Here is a 16,833-nt window from a genome sequence, read left to right on the forward strand (position 1 = left end):
TCAAGCACTGACTTGTGCTAAATTCCAATCCAAATGGCACCTAGGCAATAGGGAGCCATTTAGGACATTCCTTACTTTGTCCCTGGTAATTGCATTCAAGATAAATAGCTACTCCTTAAAGCTAAAGCTTACCCACCAGACAGACAGTGGCATTTATAGCCAGGTAAACAAGCCAATGCTATATCCTCATCCCAAAAAGATAAACCTGCTTGGCGAGAACGTGCATGTAGCCTATTGCAGTCTCTGCAGTCCACTGTTGGGTTCATGGAGACATGCTTTTATGGCAAAGTGAAAGTGGTATTTTATATTGCAGGGTAGGCTAGAGTAAAAATCTGTAAACCTACACAAATATGTACCGTACTAAAGTTTCAATGGGCAATAATATGAATAAGGCCTTTATTAATTAACCCATTTAATTGCCACTGTGTTCCTTTATTCAAGTCTCTACAGACCTCTTAATAATTCAGTACATTTCAATCAAATGAAATGTAACTTAATGTTGCATGGGGGCTTCAGATTCAACATGTCTTACCTTGGTCACAAACATCAGACCTACTGTCTGTCTTTGTTGTTAGTTTGCTGGCTTTGGTACTTTTCCACTTGCACAGAAGACGCCCTCACGTAGCTATCTTCACCTCTAGTTACGTATCGCTTGTTTCCCTCTACGTAGCTCGGGGCTCATTTAGCTTGAGTTCAGCACCGATCGGGCTTTATTACTCAGCCGACCATTGCAGTGAGCAGTCAGAAGCCCGTCGTGTCTCTACCCGAGGCCGGATGGTAAAATCCAACCTCCAGCGGATCTTAAACAGTCATTGCTTTGCTCGCGAGAAAGAAGGAAAACCACAGTGCTATACTACCATGGCGGATTTAAGTAATAGTATTTGTGACATGATTGGCAAGTAAGTGGAGACAGACAGCAAAGTCAAGTGGGGGATGGTAGCTAGCAATTGTTTTCAGTGACGAGGAAGTAGCTACGAATATAAACTGGGATTTAATTTACTATGTCACAAAATACCCACAACTGGTTAGCTAAGTAATCTATGAAAAATATCCAGAATTAATTAGAAAATAATTAAATTGTTTCCAGTTAGTCATATTCTATTGTGCTAAACTAGCTTAGCTACGTCACTTATCTAACAGAAGCTAGGCTAACGGTTAGTTACGTTATCAAGATCTTTTAGGAAGATACTATCACTTTACACACGTAACAAAAATAAATGGTTAGGGTTTTCTATGTTTCACTGGTTGCCAATGACGCCTATATAAGATGAGTTAACGTTAGATAGTTGACGTTGGCATAGTACCTAGGCTAACTATCTCTCCACCTGAAAACATAACGTTAGTAGCTATAGCATTAACATAGTCAGGTAGCTAGTTGCCTGGTGTATGAGTTAAAGGGCACAAATGAAACCCATTAGAATGGCTCGTCGTTTCACGGATAAACTTCAAAAACAGAATAAAAACATTTCCCTTTCCACTGTAATGTGGGAATATGCATCCATGGTTGTTGCGTTTGTCTCTGTAATCACATCACACTTGATTATTTAATAAGGCCTCAGTGACGCAACAATACTAATTTCTCCGTCTTGACATCACAAAAGCATTTATATTGTAACATTACGCCATTATACTATTCTTCCCTCAAAATGATACAACATTATTGTAATTGGGCATCATAATCTCTCGGTATTGTTGAGTTGGAGTTTATCTGACCCGCTTGCTTACAGATTAGGGTCTGACAGGCTTCCGGTTTAGATTGAAACACCAAGGAGCCCCGAGAGATACATAAGTATGTGTGGACACCCCTTCAAATTTGTGGATTCAGTTATTGCAGCCACACCCGTTGCTAACAAGTGTATAAAATCGAGCACACCGCCATGCAATCTCCATAGACAAACATTGGCAGTAGAATGGCCTCACTGAAGATCTGTCACTTTCAACGTAGCACCTTCATAGGATGCCACCTTTCCAACAAGTCAGTTTGTCAAGTTTCTGCCCTGCTGGAGCTGCCAAGGTCAATTGTAAGTGATGTTATGGTGAAGTGGAAACGTCCAGGAGCAACAACGGCTCAGCCGCGAAGTGGTAGGCCACACAAGCTCACAGAACGGAACTGCACAATTGGCCCAGTGTCAGGGTTTGGCAGTGGTAGGCCGTCATTGTAAATAAGAATTTGTTCTTAACTGACTTGCCATAAAGAAATTGTTTGTCGAGATCGGTGTGGAAGAACTTGACTGGCCTGATCTCAATCCCTTCAAACACCTTTGGTATGCCGACTGAGAGCCAGGCCTAATCACCCAACATCAGTGCCCAACCTCACTATTGCTCATGTGGCTGAATGGAAGCAAGTCCCCGCAGCAATGATCCAACATCTAGTGGAAAACCTTCCCAGGAGGGTGGAGGCTGTTATAGCTGCAAAGGGGGACCAACTCCATATTAATGCCTGTCATTTTGGAATGAGATGTTCGACAACCAGGTGTCCACATACTTTTGGTCATGTAGTGTATGCCTCGGAAAACCTACCTCAATCCGGGGATGAGAAATGTGTTGTACTCCGAATTGTTCCATTTATCCCAACTGTTACACAGATAAGATTGAATGCTTTAGTCCTCATGCTAGCTAGCAGTAGCCACAGCAGCTGTAATGGCATGTCACGTTGAACAGCAGAGCTGAGTGGCTTACACTGCCATTCCAAAATTACTGCTGTGACTTCTGCTACCTAGCATGGCAGTTTTCCATTCAATCTTCTGTGTAGTAGTTGGATTAATGGGAAACTTTGGATTTCGACGAATTTCTCATCCCCGGATTGAGGTATGTTTTCTGAGCCGTATCTCATGCTGGCCCCGCTGTGTCTTCCAAACAGGAATCCTGTCTGACCCTAGTGCAGCTGTAAGTAAGCCGGTCGGATCTGCTGGCTACCAACCCTTATGAAACAATTAAATATCTACATGGGATGAATTCAATATTCCATGTAGTAAGCTACTTATATTTTTGACTTCTAGCGATCATTGTCAGGTTTTAGGTTCATATAGTTTTAATCGTAGGTAATCGGGTAGAAGCTTAGTTTAGATTGTGCACGTTTTTTTCTCCTTGTGGTGCCTTCCTGTCGACATTCAAGTCGGCCTCATCAGATGTTCCCTGAAGGGGATTCTGCAACCCGCTGTGGCGTTGACCAATGAATTTACATTTACTGACATATGATGGCGGATGTGTCTGTGGCGTTGACCAATGAATTTACATTTACTGACATATGATGGCGGATGTGTTTGTTGATCTTGTTTTGCCTTAGATTAATACATTCCGTTTTAACAGGAAACCTGGCCCTACTGTGCCATTATGTACTTAATAATGCACAGATTCTGATCACAATTATGAAGGAAGAGCTGATGCATTATCACATACAAAAAATATAGTACGGTTTTTCATGGGAGGTTTTAAGATCACACAAAAGCTGTGTATTGCATCCACTTTACTGGCCCATCTCACTGCAGTGAGCCTGTGAGCTTTGTAGCGCACATCATTGTTTTCAGACACCCACTCCAGCATCCCTGGCTGCCCCTTAGCCTGTCCTACTAATCTACTCCTGTCCTGTTAGCTAGTTAGCCTGTTGCACTAAATAAATACACTCGGCAACACAAGTGTAAGATTCACATAACAGGATCTGAGTTTTGGAAGTCCTATTGTTATATCACTAATTCAACCGTAGGTAGGTCTAGGTTTATTTACACCGATAAATGTGCCACAATGGAGCACTTTGTCAGTTTATAACAAGGCAAGAGTAAACATGTCATCCTCCACGAATGATGCAGCGCCCGCCCCTTGGGCCAATTGCGTGTGACTAACATTTGAGTTATCGTATCAATTATATTAACCAGATACTCAAGTGACCGCTATATAACAATGAAAATAAATATCTTCAAAAATGAAAGGCATTTAGCCTGGGTACCCGTCTCTTCAGATAATCCACTCCATGTCATGTGCCTAAGGAAAAACGCCACCTGCTGGAGAAGACAGATTTTGGGGCCAGTTATCCCTCTTGCTTCTCTTCTTCCTCTCTGTTGTGACTCACAAATTTCAGTTAATTACTATAGCTCCCATCTTTGGCCAATCAGTGTAATTTTGTAAATGGCAAGACTCGTCATTCACCTAAGTTTCATGAAAATGGAGCCAGTGCTTTTCTGAGATATGGCGTGTGACTAACGGATGGACCGAGACCGATCCACCGTCCCATCCCTGATTTCATCGCGGGGGACAATAAAGAAAACTCAATTGCAGGATAGGATAGTTATAATAACGTGAGGAAAATCAGCCCCACCTTCTACGTTGTTGTGTTGAGCCTAGAAACAGACGGGAATGGGTTTCTTTAGGCTCTGCTTCCTTTGGGTTTAGAAATGAAATGCGAACGTTAGCGTAAACAAACCCCTGTTTCTCCCTCATCCTGTCTAGCCTGTCCCTGCATTGAAGTAGTATCTGTGGGCCTAACCCCACCTCTCTCTCTGTTTCTCTGTGTGTGTGGCCAGTCTTTCCCTGCGCTGTAGTAGTTCCCGTGGTCCGGGGCCTCTGTGGTGCTCCTGATGCCCCTCTCCCACCCCTGAAGATCCCAGGTGGGCGAGGTAATGGTCAACGGGATCACACTTCTTCATCTCGGCCGCTCGACTCCGTGAGTACATCAACCCTCACATACACGACCTGCTTGCTAAATGCAGTGCTTACATAATGCTCCACTGCATCAAGCACACTCGTCACATACTACAAAGAAATATTGATTATATTTTCAGTTGCAAACTTATTACATTTTACGTTTACATGTTAGTCATTTAGCAGACGCTCTTATCCAGAGCCACTTACAGGAGCAATTAGGGTTAAGTGTCTTGATCAAGGGCGCATCGACAGATTTTTCTTCCCCCCCCCTAGTCGGCTCAGGGATTCGAACCAGCGCCCTTTCGGTTACTGGCCCAATGTTCTTACCCACTGGGCTACCTGCCACCCTAGGTTTGTAGTCTCATACATGTACTCTGAATGACATGACACAGGGCCTACAGCTAGTATTGTCGTACTATATTCTAATGTCGTGAATAGGCTACTTGGTCCTTGGGGGAAGGGTAGTAAACAGCTGGTAATTTCACTTCTCTGTGTTTTGTTAACGCCTCTATTCTCCAGGTTTCATTGTTACATATCCTGTTATCTAGTCCTTAGCTTTCATTATGGGGTATCACATGAGTTTACACTACTGCACTCTGACTCCAATCTTTTTTTGGAAGGGTTTATAGTGCACTACTTTTGGCCAGAGCCTTATATAGGGAATAGGGTGCCATTTTGGAACACATACAAAACAGGCAACAATTACACACCGGTCGTTGTCATTCACTCAGCGTTCAAAACAAACTGACATTTCAGGAAGGAATGAGAGAAAAACTCTTGTTTTCATGGTGATGCCGTGGCCACATCCTGTCATGTGATGGCTCTGTTAGCTATCTGTGTGAAGTAATAGGGGAGTCTGTACAACACAAGGCTGACATTGTTGACAGACATGCAGGCTCACTCTTTCTGCTACTACCATGTCCTATTGCAGTGTGCAGGTTGACTGACAGAGAGTACAAATGACAGTCGCGTACTGGTACTATATAGGAAAGGTCCCGTCACCCTCTACTGACTATGATTCATTAGTAATTATTTGGTTGACTGCAAACTCTACCAAGCCCTTCTTGAGAGGCTATTACATGAGCTGAGGGCATAGAAACTGAAATAATTTCCCCTCAGGTCAGTGGAGACCCGTGAGACCTCCAGTTAATACGTAAGATCCAGCAACTTTTCAGAACCGCTCTCTGGACTGGCTGGTTCTGGAGGTCCAGCGCTTCTCCACTGACCTGGGGGAAATTATTTTAGTTATTATACCCCCAGCTCAAGGAATAGCTTTCGGGCCACCTTGAAATTAGACTCACTGACCTCATTTGGACAGTTTAGATTGAGTTTAAGGGAAGTGATATGTTTGTTTTGATTCGTCTTGTGTCTATTATGTATTGTATAATCTCAATGGTGACTCACCCAGTATAATACATTTAAAACATTTACATATAGTGATGTACTGCCTGAACTTGTCTAATAACAACACAGCTATTTCCTTTCTATTGAAACGGTGTGCTCTAGTGAACACAACCATGAGGTTGTCCAAGGAGTTGTTTTCAATCATTAACGTTCCTTCTGTTTCCTTCCATATTGGTTTTCCAGAACTTGACGGTGACAGCGGAGCCGGCGGGGAACGGTCGCCCCGGGATACTCCACTTCCAGAGCCGCCTCACTGTTTCCAGGGTGATCAACTGGGACGCAGTGCTGAGTGGGAATGCTCTGTATGTGGAGATACCCATAGACCCCCTCCCCGAGGGCAGCAAGGAGAGGTGAGGACAGGGAGAGTGCTCTGTATGTGGAGATGCCTATCAGGGTATATTTATTTATTTTTACCCCTTTTTCTCCTCAATTTCATGGTATCCAATTGGTAGTTAGTCTCATCGCTGAAACTCCCCTACGGACTCGGGAGAGGCGAAGGTCGAGAGCCATGCGTCCATGCGACACAACCCAACCAAGCCGCACTGTTTCGTGACACAATGCCCACCCCATGGGTCTCCCGGTCACGGCTGGCAGCAACAGAGCCTGGACTCAAACCCAGAATCTCTAGTGGCACAGCGATGCAGTGCCTTAGACCACTGCGCCACTCAGGATGCCCCTCTATCAGGGTGACTCTGGACATTTTAATTTACTGGACGTTTGAGAAGTTTACGGGGCCCATATGCATTGGGTGCGTAACCTGATTAAGGTGTTCACCCACGCTGCTCAGAATGACAAATCATATTTACATGATGTCATTTATATGAAGAGAACCAACAAGTCGAGGATGCAACGATACGCGGTACTTCTTAACGAATTCTGATGTGCACTCTGAAGATGTTCGAAGAACTGTCCACATTTAGTTTTCCTCAGACAACAAGATGCGTAACAAACAGCTAAATCACTAGCCTGTCAATCTACTATCCCCCATAGTTAAGTCGACCTATTCTATTGGTCAGCTTATCAAGAGAAAATAGCCTATTCCAGACAGACTCTGGGACAGTTGTGGGAATATTGATCCCTAATTCATAGTACCAGTTGGCCTAAACTACATAAACATTTAAAATAAACATTAAAAACAATGAGTCTGATGCAACAGATCAGAACGTTTATCTGAAAATGCTGATAAAAGATTATTTCTTCACATTATAAGTGCAGCAACGCCCACAAGGCGGTAGTCTACCCGGCGCCCCACAAGGCGGTAGTCTACCCGGCGCCCCACAAGGCGGTAGTCTACCCGGCGCCCCACAAGGCGGTAGTCTACCCGGCGCCCCACAAGGCGGTAGTCTACCCGGCGCCCCACAAGGCGGTAGTCTACCCGGCGCCCCACAAGGCGGTAGTCTACCCGGCGCCCCACAAGGCGGTAGTCTACCCGGCGCCCCACAAGGCGGTGGTCTACCCGGCGCCCCACAAGGCGGTAGTCTACCCGGCGCCCCACAAGGCGGTGGTCTACCCGGCGCCCCACAAGGCGGTGGTCTACCCGGCGCCCCACAAGGCGGTGGTCTACCCGTCGCCCCACAAGGCGGTGGTCTACCCGTCGCCCCACAAGGCGGTGGTCTACCCGGCGCCCCACAAGGCGGTGGTCTACCCGGCGCCCCACAAGGCGGTAGTCTACCCGGCGCCCCACAAGGCGGTGGTCTACCCGGCGCCCCACAAGGCGGTAGTCTACCCGGCGCCCCACAAGGCGGTAGTCTACCCGGCGCCCCACAAGGCGGTAGTCTACCCGGCGCCCCACAAGGCGGTAGTCTACCCGGCGCCCCACAAGGCGGTAGTCTACCCGGCGCCCACAAGGCGGTAGTCTACCCGGCGCCCCACAAGGCGGTAGTCTACCCGGCGCCCCACAAGGCGGTAGTCTACCTGGCTTCGCACAAATGTTCGTTCCATAATGCAATTAGCAGGAAAACACTGTTGTCAAAAGGCCGCTGCACATGCGAGCGGTTTCATGTGATGAAAATATCAGTTCGAAATTTAGGAGAGGAGATCTAATAGGCTACTTTGAAGCAAGAGACGACGTGCCTCATATGTATTAAAACATTCAGGTTTCAAACAATGAAGTATATTTTTCAAAATGCATACTGCCTTCAGCTCATTGCAATGTGGTGTGTGACATTGCAGTTTGAGATGCTGTGCTGGTTGACAGATTTTCCGCTCTAAGGCTCTATCTGTATGCTGTGCGAATATACGGTACACACGGCAATTTAATTCCACTAAATTATGCAAATTAACCTATAGACCGATAAGCATGACCAGTCAAATGTATTTCTATCAATCAACATTTCACAATGTTTTTTTCCCTTCTTTCTCCCGGACAATTGGCCGGTTGGTGTCAAATTAATTTATCTGGCTATTACCAGCTAACGGAAAAGCTGATACCTTTGGAAGCCGCTCCCTGAGGAGAGGACCGCGTGTGGAGGGAGAGGCCAGGATGGGGTGGCGTAGATCTTTAGAATTGGTGTTTAGTCTGTCATCCAAGTTAACCTCTCTCTCTCTCTCTCTCAACAGTTTTGCGGCTCTTTTGGAGTATGCAGAAGAACATCTTAAAGTTGTCCGCGTGTTCGTCTGCTTTTACAAGAACAGAGATGATCGTGGTACGTATAACAGTCCTATTTTAAAACCTATTCCTACACCAAACCCACTATTTCAATTGAGAAGCACATCCCAACTGTACACCCCCCCCCCTCCCCCCAATCACTGTTTGGGAGATCGTTTGCTCACTAGGAGCTTTGAGGAATAAGTCAAGTGAGTTCAACAACTATATATTAACAAAGGTCATATTGTTTTTTTTTGTTATTTCTAATGTGTTTCTCTCCACAGCTAAACTTGTGCGCACATTCAGCTTTCTGGGCTTTGAGATAGTGAAACCGGGCCATGCCGTTGTCCCGCCTCGACCTGACGTTTTCTTCATGGCCTACAACTTCGACAGGGACTCTTCCTCCGACGAGGATTAGCTCTGACCCCTGTGGGGTGTTCCAGGAAGCAGAATCATCATATTAGCCAGTTAACTTTGATAAGCAGTCAATCTCTTTTAGAAAGCTTAACTTCGATATGGGTTTGTTGGTTGTCAAGTCAGTCATACAAAGTCTATATTTCTAGGAATGATTAAATTAATTCAGAATGTTTAGTTATGACAGTTGGATGTCTAAGTAACACATTGATCCTGCTTTCTGGAAGAGCCCTCTGAGCCCTGCCTAGCCTGCATCCCAAATAAAGAAAACTGTGCTGTTTTCGCTATTGTCTCACTAACAGTTTCAATGAAGAGATGGTTCAGTCAGACTGAAGTCTGAAAGCCAGACTGTGATGACCACAATTGTGAAGTGAAGCAGTTGTGAAAGGGAGCAATTTCAGTTTGGATCCAGGCTAACTCCTGCCCAACGTCCTACCCTCTCCTGTACCCCAGCCAATCGACCACCTGACCCGAGTGCTTACAGCCTTCCATGCTTTGTGTCAAAGGAAGCAGATGATTAGTTTAGATATGTGTCCCCTAGTTTCACAGCTCGCCTGATATTTATCCCTTAGTTAAATTCTTCAGTTCGGTTTCCTTGGTATTTTGTTCCAACACTTCAGAGGGAACCATGTTTTTTAAGGACTTTGAGCATATTGCAATTCTGTTGTCATCAATCAATTGTCTATTGCTATTTTTTGTTCTTTATTCTTGTTGCTAAAAAGATGGAGGACTCGTTATTTCTTAAATGTACAAAAACAGGTTGTCAGGATTACACTTGGGTACTCCAACTTTTAATTTGATTGGCTAAGATATACCTTACTTATAGTCATTGAGATAAAAGCATACGCTTTTATTTAATTGGCTATATTCAATATAATCTTTTTATTTCATTGTCTAAGATTAAAACAAAAAAACAATGTCAGCCCCACCTTTAATCTGACAATTGTTTAGATGTAAAGGCACTCAATCTTCTGAAAATGTTGTAAAATCTTCTGAAAATGGTGTGTGTGTAAACATTACTTTGAGCAAAATCTGCCCTGATATTGGTACTTCGTGGCTGGATAATAGCTCTTTAGACTAGAAGTGTGTGTTGGAGAGCACAGGTGAATGCTGTTTTGTGTGTCTGGTTTGGATGCATTTGTGATAAATATGTAATATGATGGGTGAATTGGTACAAAGCTAAAAAAAAAAAAAAAAGAGGGGAGGGGTGGGAATCCAAAGCTTTTGCTTTTCTGTCTCTATACCTGAACATTATTGTAGAGCTGTTTGGATACATGTGGTGTCTGATGGGATATTTGGACTTGCATTCCTTTTAACTTTTTTTTTTTTTTAATTCAAAATAGTTTAAGTTTGATGTGCATCTTGCATAGTGGTACCTATTGTGCTTCTGTGACAATAAAATTAAGAAAAATGCAAGTCTCGTGTGTGGCCTGTTTACATGGCGCGCTGTTGAAGACGCCTGTGGTGGCCAGTCTGTAGCCATGCCTCAGGGCAAGGAGGCGCTGGTTCTCATTTTAGACATTTACCATCAGGGTAGTACGCTAGTTACTGACGTGTCAGTATTTCTGCGAAGTAAGGATACAGTAGGAACAGATTGCCGAGTTGTGACAGAATAAACTGTTTTCAGCTCAAATACAGTACGCGTAAATATTCTCAGGGGACTAGCATGCTATTATCCCTGACCTGTAATTGATTGAATTCAGGGGTGCGTTATGTATTCTATGGCTGTCTGCACTCCTATTTTATACCCTTTGCACTCGTACACTCCCCTTCATGGATTTAAAAGCAATGCACTAGTGTGAGGAATATGATGGAAACACCCACCAGCCATACTTACACCAATCCAATACCTTTAAATGCATAAAGAGGGGGGGGGGGTACACACTTCTGGAGAAGGGTAGAGAATAGGAACGCACTCCTAGTAATGTTATAAAACGACGGTATTGGGGGTGTAATAAGATGTTAGTCCACGAGGAGGCAGCGCACCACCAGGATATTCCCTGTTCTGTTATAACCTGCACCATTTTGTATGTATGGAATTGGTTTCACATGCAGAATCCAGGGGTGAACTAAATCCTCTCTACACTAAACTGCCTGCATTCTCCCCTAAGAGACCATTTGTTTGATCCCGAAAATGTGGTCGGAAGTGCCGTATGGATGGTGTTACGCAATTGCGGAGCCTCCAGAGGCCAAATTGAGCTCTGTACTGCATCGCCAGGCTGCTCTCAAATGTTTTAACAATGCGGAGGGCTCTGTATAGCGCCGCGTTGACATTGTTTGACAGTAGGTGAGGGCACGAGGTCCTGTATAAACAAAAACTCCCTTCCTTGACAACAGCTCTGCGCTGTTCCGCGAGACACACGAAGTGTGAATGCTTTAATTTATGCAGATGCCATTTCGCTGTAAATGCTGCACGGTCAATGCAGACGGCAGATTGACCATGTAGCGCCTTTAGACTTAATCTCCTCTATGGGGTTCTCTACCTGGTTTTATAGTAGAAAAGTTGCACTGCCATAGCACACATTTCACGTTCCAGAATGCAAGATCAGCATAGCAATATTTACACTGTTCCACAAGAAACCAAGCCATAGCACAGCAGCCGGCTCTCATCAGCTCAGTAGGTACAGGACCCAGCTCTACTAATCAGCTCAGTAGGTACAGCACCCGGCTTTGCTAATCAGCTCAGTAGGTAAAGGACCCGGCTCTACTAATCAGCTCAGTAGGTGAAGGCTCTACTAATCAGCTCAGTAGGTGAAGGACCCGGCTCTACTAATCAGCTCAGTAGGTGAAGGCTCTACTAATCAGCTCAGTAGGTGAAGGACCCGGCTCTACTAATCAGCTCAGTAGGTGAAGGCTCTACTAATCAGCTCAGTAGGTGAAGGACCCGGCTCTACTAATCAGCTCAGTAGGTACAGCACCCGGCTCTAATCATCAGCTCAGTAGGTAAAGGACCCGGCTCTACTAATCAGCTCAGTAGGTGAAGGCTCTACTAATCAGCTCAGTAGGTGAAGGACCCGGCTCTACTAATCAGCTCAGTAGGTACAGCACCCGGCTCTAATCATCAGCTCAGTAGGTAAAGGACCCGGCTCTACTAATCAGCTCAGTAGGTACAGCACCCGGCTTTGCTAATCAGCTCAGTAGGTAAAGGACCCGGCTCTACTAATCAGCTCAGTAGGTGAAGGACCCGGCTCTACTAATCAGCTCAGTAGGTACAGCACCCGGCTTTACTAATCAGCTCAGTAGGTACAGCACCCGGCTTTACTAATCAACTCAGTAGGTAGGTGTGTGTAAAAGGAGGCCCCCTGTACATCATTCTCTGACTCCTACATGACCTAAGTAAAGTATAGAGACGGGGATCTTTATAGAGTGCCTAAATTGACCTCTTTCCACTTTCCTTTTGCTTGAGTCTTATATCAATCAGGGAGGCCCATACGGAGTCTGAAACCAACGTTTCAGGTGAGGCCAGCGGAAGCCTGGTCCCAAATCTGTTTGTACCTCCTAGCCAACTCCTATGATCATTGTCTACACCAGTGTTTCCCCAACTCCAGTCCTCCAAGACACCCAACAGAAGACATTATTGTAGTAGCCCCAGACAAACTCACCTGATTCAACTCATTGAGGGCTTGATGATTAGTTGATCAGTTGAATCAGGTGTGCTTGTCCGGGGCTACAACCTGTGCTGTTGGGGTTACTGGAGGACTGGAGTTGCACAGATCTACAGCACAAAACAGAACTGGGACCAGGCTAAGTCCACTATCCTCCTCTAATGTGAAGGAAACAAAACAGGCAAGTTGTTGCTTTCTGGAATCAAAATATTTAATTAGGTACATATCAAGTATTATTATACCATGTATAAAATTTCAGATCACAATATGAAGAAATGAAACTCTCCATTCAGACTGACACAGCAGTAGGTAAAGGTTGCCACAAAAATAACTACAGATTAAAATAGAATAGGCAACTAAAATTATAGAAAAATGGCATACGTTATAGTAGTATAGGAAATGATAGACATCACTTTTTTTCTTTTCAACATATTTTCTTTTTAACAAGTACAATAAAAACAGAACATTAATGCTGAAGCGAAGCATCCACTTGACGTCTAAAGAACTGTTAGTACTGTAGTCCACGGTAGGGGTCGGTACGGTACAAGACTGGGGGGCAGGTAGGGTTGAAAAACATTCTCAAATGTTTTCCTGAAATCCCTGTTGAAGGAGTCCTGGATTTGCTGCTTACTCCCCCCTGATTCCGTGAATCTTTCAACCAGAATTCCTGGAAAACCTGGGAATTTTGGAAAGTTACCGGAATCTTGCAACCCTAGGGACAGGGGGGGACGAAGAGAAGCTCAAAGGAGAAGGACACAATTAGCTTGCCAGTCAATGCAGAAGAACATTTCTGTTTTGTATATAAGCACTTCGAGCAGTAGGTAGGAAGGAAGTAATAAACATCACAGTTTGCTGCTTTAGAGACCATAGCATTATTTAAAACATTTTGCATTTGCATGTCTTTAAAAAATCCTGAAATATTTGAAAGAAAAAGAACATCACCACAAGAACAGACAGACAAGGAACAGAGGAGAAAGGGAGGAACAGACAGACAAGGAACAGAGGAGAAAGGGAGGAACAGACAGACAAGGAACAGAGGAGAAAGGGAGGAACAGGCAGACAAGGAACCGAGGAGGAACAGGCAGACAAGGAACAGAGGAGAAAGGGAGGAACAGACAGACAAGGAACAGAGGAGAAAGGGAGGAACAGAAGAGGAAGGGAGGAACAGACAGACAAGGAACAGAGGAGGAACAGGCAGACAAGGAACAGAGGAGAAAGGGAGGAACAGACAGACAAGGAACAGAGGAGAAAGGGAGGAACAGAGGAGAAAGGGAGGAACAGACAGACAAGGAACAGAGGAGAAAGGGAGGAACAGAGGAGAAAGGGAGGAACAGAGGAGAAAGGGAGGAACAGAGGAGAAAGGGAGGAACAGAGGAGAAAGGGAGGAACAGAGGAGAAAGGGAGGAACAGACAGACAAGGAACAGAGGAGAAAGGGAGGAACAGACAGACAAGGAACAGAGGAGAAAGGGAGGAACAGAGGAGGAAGGGAGGAACAGACAGACAAGGAACAGAGGAGAAAGGGAGGAACAGACAGACAAGGAACAGAGGAGAAAGGGAGGAACAGAGGAGAAAGGGAGGAACAGAGGAGGAAGGGAGGAACAGGCAGACAAGGAACAGAGGAGAAAGGGAGGAACAGACAGACAAGGAACAGAGGAGAAAGGGAGGAACAGGCAGACAAGGAACCGAGGAGGAACAGGCAGACAAGGAACAGAGGAGAAAGGGAGGAACAGACAGACAAGGAACAGAGGAGAAAGGGAGGAACAGAGGAGGAAGGGAGGAACAGACAGACAAGGAACAGAGGAGGAACAGGCAGACAAGGAACAGAGGAGAAAGGGAGGAACAGACAGACAAGGAACAGAGGAGAAAGGGAGGAACAGAGGAGAAAGGGAGGAACAGACAGACAAGGAACAGAGGAGAAAGGGAGGAACAGAGGAGAAAGGGAGGAACAGAGGAGAAAGGGAGGAACAGAGGAGAAAGGGAGGAACAGAGGAGAAAGGGAGGAACAGAGGAGAAAGGGAGGAACAGAGGAGAAAGGGAGGAACAGAGGAGAAAGGGAGGAACAGAGGAGAAAGGGAGGAACAGACAGACAAGGAACAGAGGAGAAAGGGAGGAACAGACAGACAAGGAACAGAGGAGAAAGGGAGGAACAGAGGAGGAAGGGAGGAACAGACAGACAAGGAACAGAGGAGAAAGGGAGGAACAGACAGACAAGGAACAGAGGCGAAAGGGAGGAACAGAGGAGAAAGGGAGGAACAGAGGAGGAAGGGAGGAACAGAGGAGGAAGGGAGGAACAGGCACACATCTTTAAAGGTCCAATGCAGCCAGTTTTTATCTCAATATTCAAATCATTTCTAGGAAACAATTAAGCTAGCCTCGTACAAACCATCCTGGATATCCGTGTAGGGAAACAATGTGAACTCGCGAGACCAGGGTGGTTCGTACAAGGCTACAACAAAGTACCTTACTGTGATCGTTTTCAATAAAAACGATCAAAAATAGCTCCTTATATAGCTTGCTTGAGAAATAGCAATTACTCAAGCAAGAACTTTGCTAGGACTGTCTGGGAGTGGTTTGAGTGCAGAAGAGAAAACAAAGCATTTGCTGTTATTGGCAGAGAGGTTTGGAACTCTTTCTTATTGGTATATTAACTAATTTACCACATTGTGATGTCACCACGGAAAGCCAAACTCCATTCCACCAAAACAGGCTGAAATTTCAGGCAGTCTTTTCAAACAGCTCTTAAATTAAAAGGGCATTATCATAAATTTCACAATTTCACAGTATTATTACAACCTCAGTGTGGAAATATATATAAAACAAGAAAATCTAGTTTTGACTGCACAGGGCCTTTAAAAGAATGAAGCCATTTGTGTCTAAAGTTCAAATGGACCAGTAATAAAGAAATAACCTTTCACATTGTACACTACATTTCCCATCAACCCTCTCTCCTAGGTGGTAATCCCTGACCCCTGTAGGTGCTGCTGACCTCAGGCACCCTCCCATTGGAGGCTAAGTAGCGTTAGCATCAGAGACATATTCTCTACATGGCTATGGTTAGCATTAGCATCCTCTCTGGCTGTTCCTCACATGGACAGGTAGATGGCGATGAACTGATGAGTTCTGTGGACGTGGAAGGCTAGGGAGGGAACTCATTGGAGGGGGGGGGGGGGGGGGGGTGGGGAGGGGGGTGTTGGTACCCAAGGATGAGAACCCATTGGGGGTGTAGGGGCATGGTGCTCCAGGCTCTCCTGGGGCTTGGATGACTTCAGGCTGGTGACATAAATGGGGACAGTCCAAGTCCAACAGGTGGGGTCAGTCCCTGCTGCCTAGGAGATGGAGGGTGTGTGTATACTATGTACCAATGTATGAATAACTGTGTATGCCTATGTTTGTTTGTATGCATCATGGGTCTGTGTGTAACTGTTTGGGTAAGTGCAGGTGTCTTGTCCTCATCGGCCCTTGCTATAGCCAGGAAAGAACTGGTCCAGCAGCAGCTGTAGAGTCTTGTTTAGGACCATGACGTAATCCTTCCCCAGGTCGTGGCGACAGGCAGGGCAGGTATACACCTCAGCACGGAACGACCGCTGGAGACAGGTCTGGGGTAGACCAGGAACAGACCGAGAATGCCACAGGTCAGTCAGAAGTCAAACAACGACAACTCCTTAACTGTACAGTGCCATATGGTCATTTCGAATTCTACACCTTTACCTTCATGTGTATGAAATCATAAAACGACAATCGGACAATAATCACTACATTTAAAACAGCAGATTCAGTTGAAACCTTGAACCCGACACACACACACACACACACACACACACACACACACACACACACACACACACACACACACACACACACACACACACACACACACACACACACACACACACACACACACACACACACAGTTTGTGGACACCAACCTTGCACACGTTGTGTGTACAGACTGTGGTGATGGGCTGGTAGACCAGCTCCTGGCAGCAGACACACATAAACGTCTGTTCCACCTTCCTCAGGAAGTTCTAAAGACACAGAGACAGGAAGTACAGGTACAGACATCACCATGGAAACCGCAGCTTTACATCCATCATCATAGTTTTTCCAGTAATATTAGTCTTTAAATCAGAACTGTGTGTCGCTAATATTGGTCGTATACAATTAATTAATGGGACGGAGTTGTG

The 16,833-nt window shown here is 45.2% G+C and overlaps 1 protein-coding gene and 1 pseudogene across 2 annotated transcripts in view; one reads left to right on the top strand and one right to left on the bottom strand.

Annotated features, from left to right (window-relative positions):
• The first annotated feature begins 665 nt into the window (after positions 1-665).
• LOC129810769 (ornithine decarboxylase antizyme 2-like) lies at positions 666-10,459 on the top strand (annotated as a pseudogene).
• A 2,375-nt stretch (positions 10,460-12,834) lies between these two features.
• The window catches only part of LOC129810775 (E3 ubiquitin-protein ligase UHRF2-like), a 103,091-nt gene continuing 99,092 nt past the window's right edge, over positions 12,835-16,833 (bottom strand). For both annotated transcript variants that reach the window (XM_055861656.1, XM_055861650.1), the window contains exons 15-16: positions 16,576-16,674; positions 12,835-16,245 (exon numbers count right to left, since the gene is read on the bottom strand). In XM_055861656.1, the coding sequence (XP_055717631.1) occupies positions 16,099-16,245; positions 16,576-16,674 (246 nt within the window). In that variant the 3' untranslated portion in view covers positions 12,835-16,098. The remainder of the gene's footprint in view (positions 16,246-16,575; positions 16,675-16,833) is intronic.

The sequence above is a fragment of the Salvelinus fontinalis genome, chromosome 2 (assembly GCF_029448725.1).
Source record: "Salvelinus fontinalis isolate EN_2023a chromosome 2, ASM2944872v1, whole genome shotgun sequence".
NCBI classification, from domain to species: domain Eukaryota; kingdom Metazoa; phylum Chordata; class Actinopteri; order Salmoniformes; family Salmonidae; genus Salvelinus; species Salvelinus fontinalis.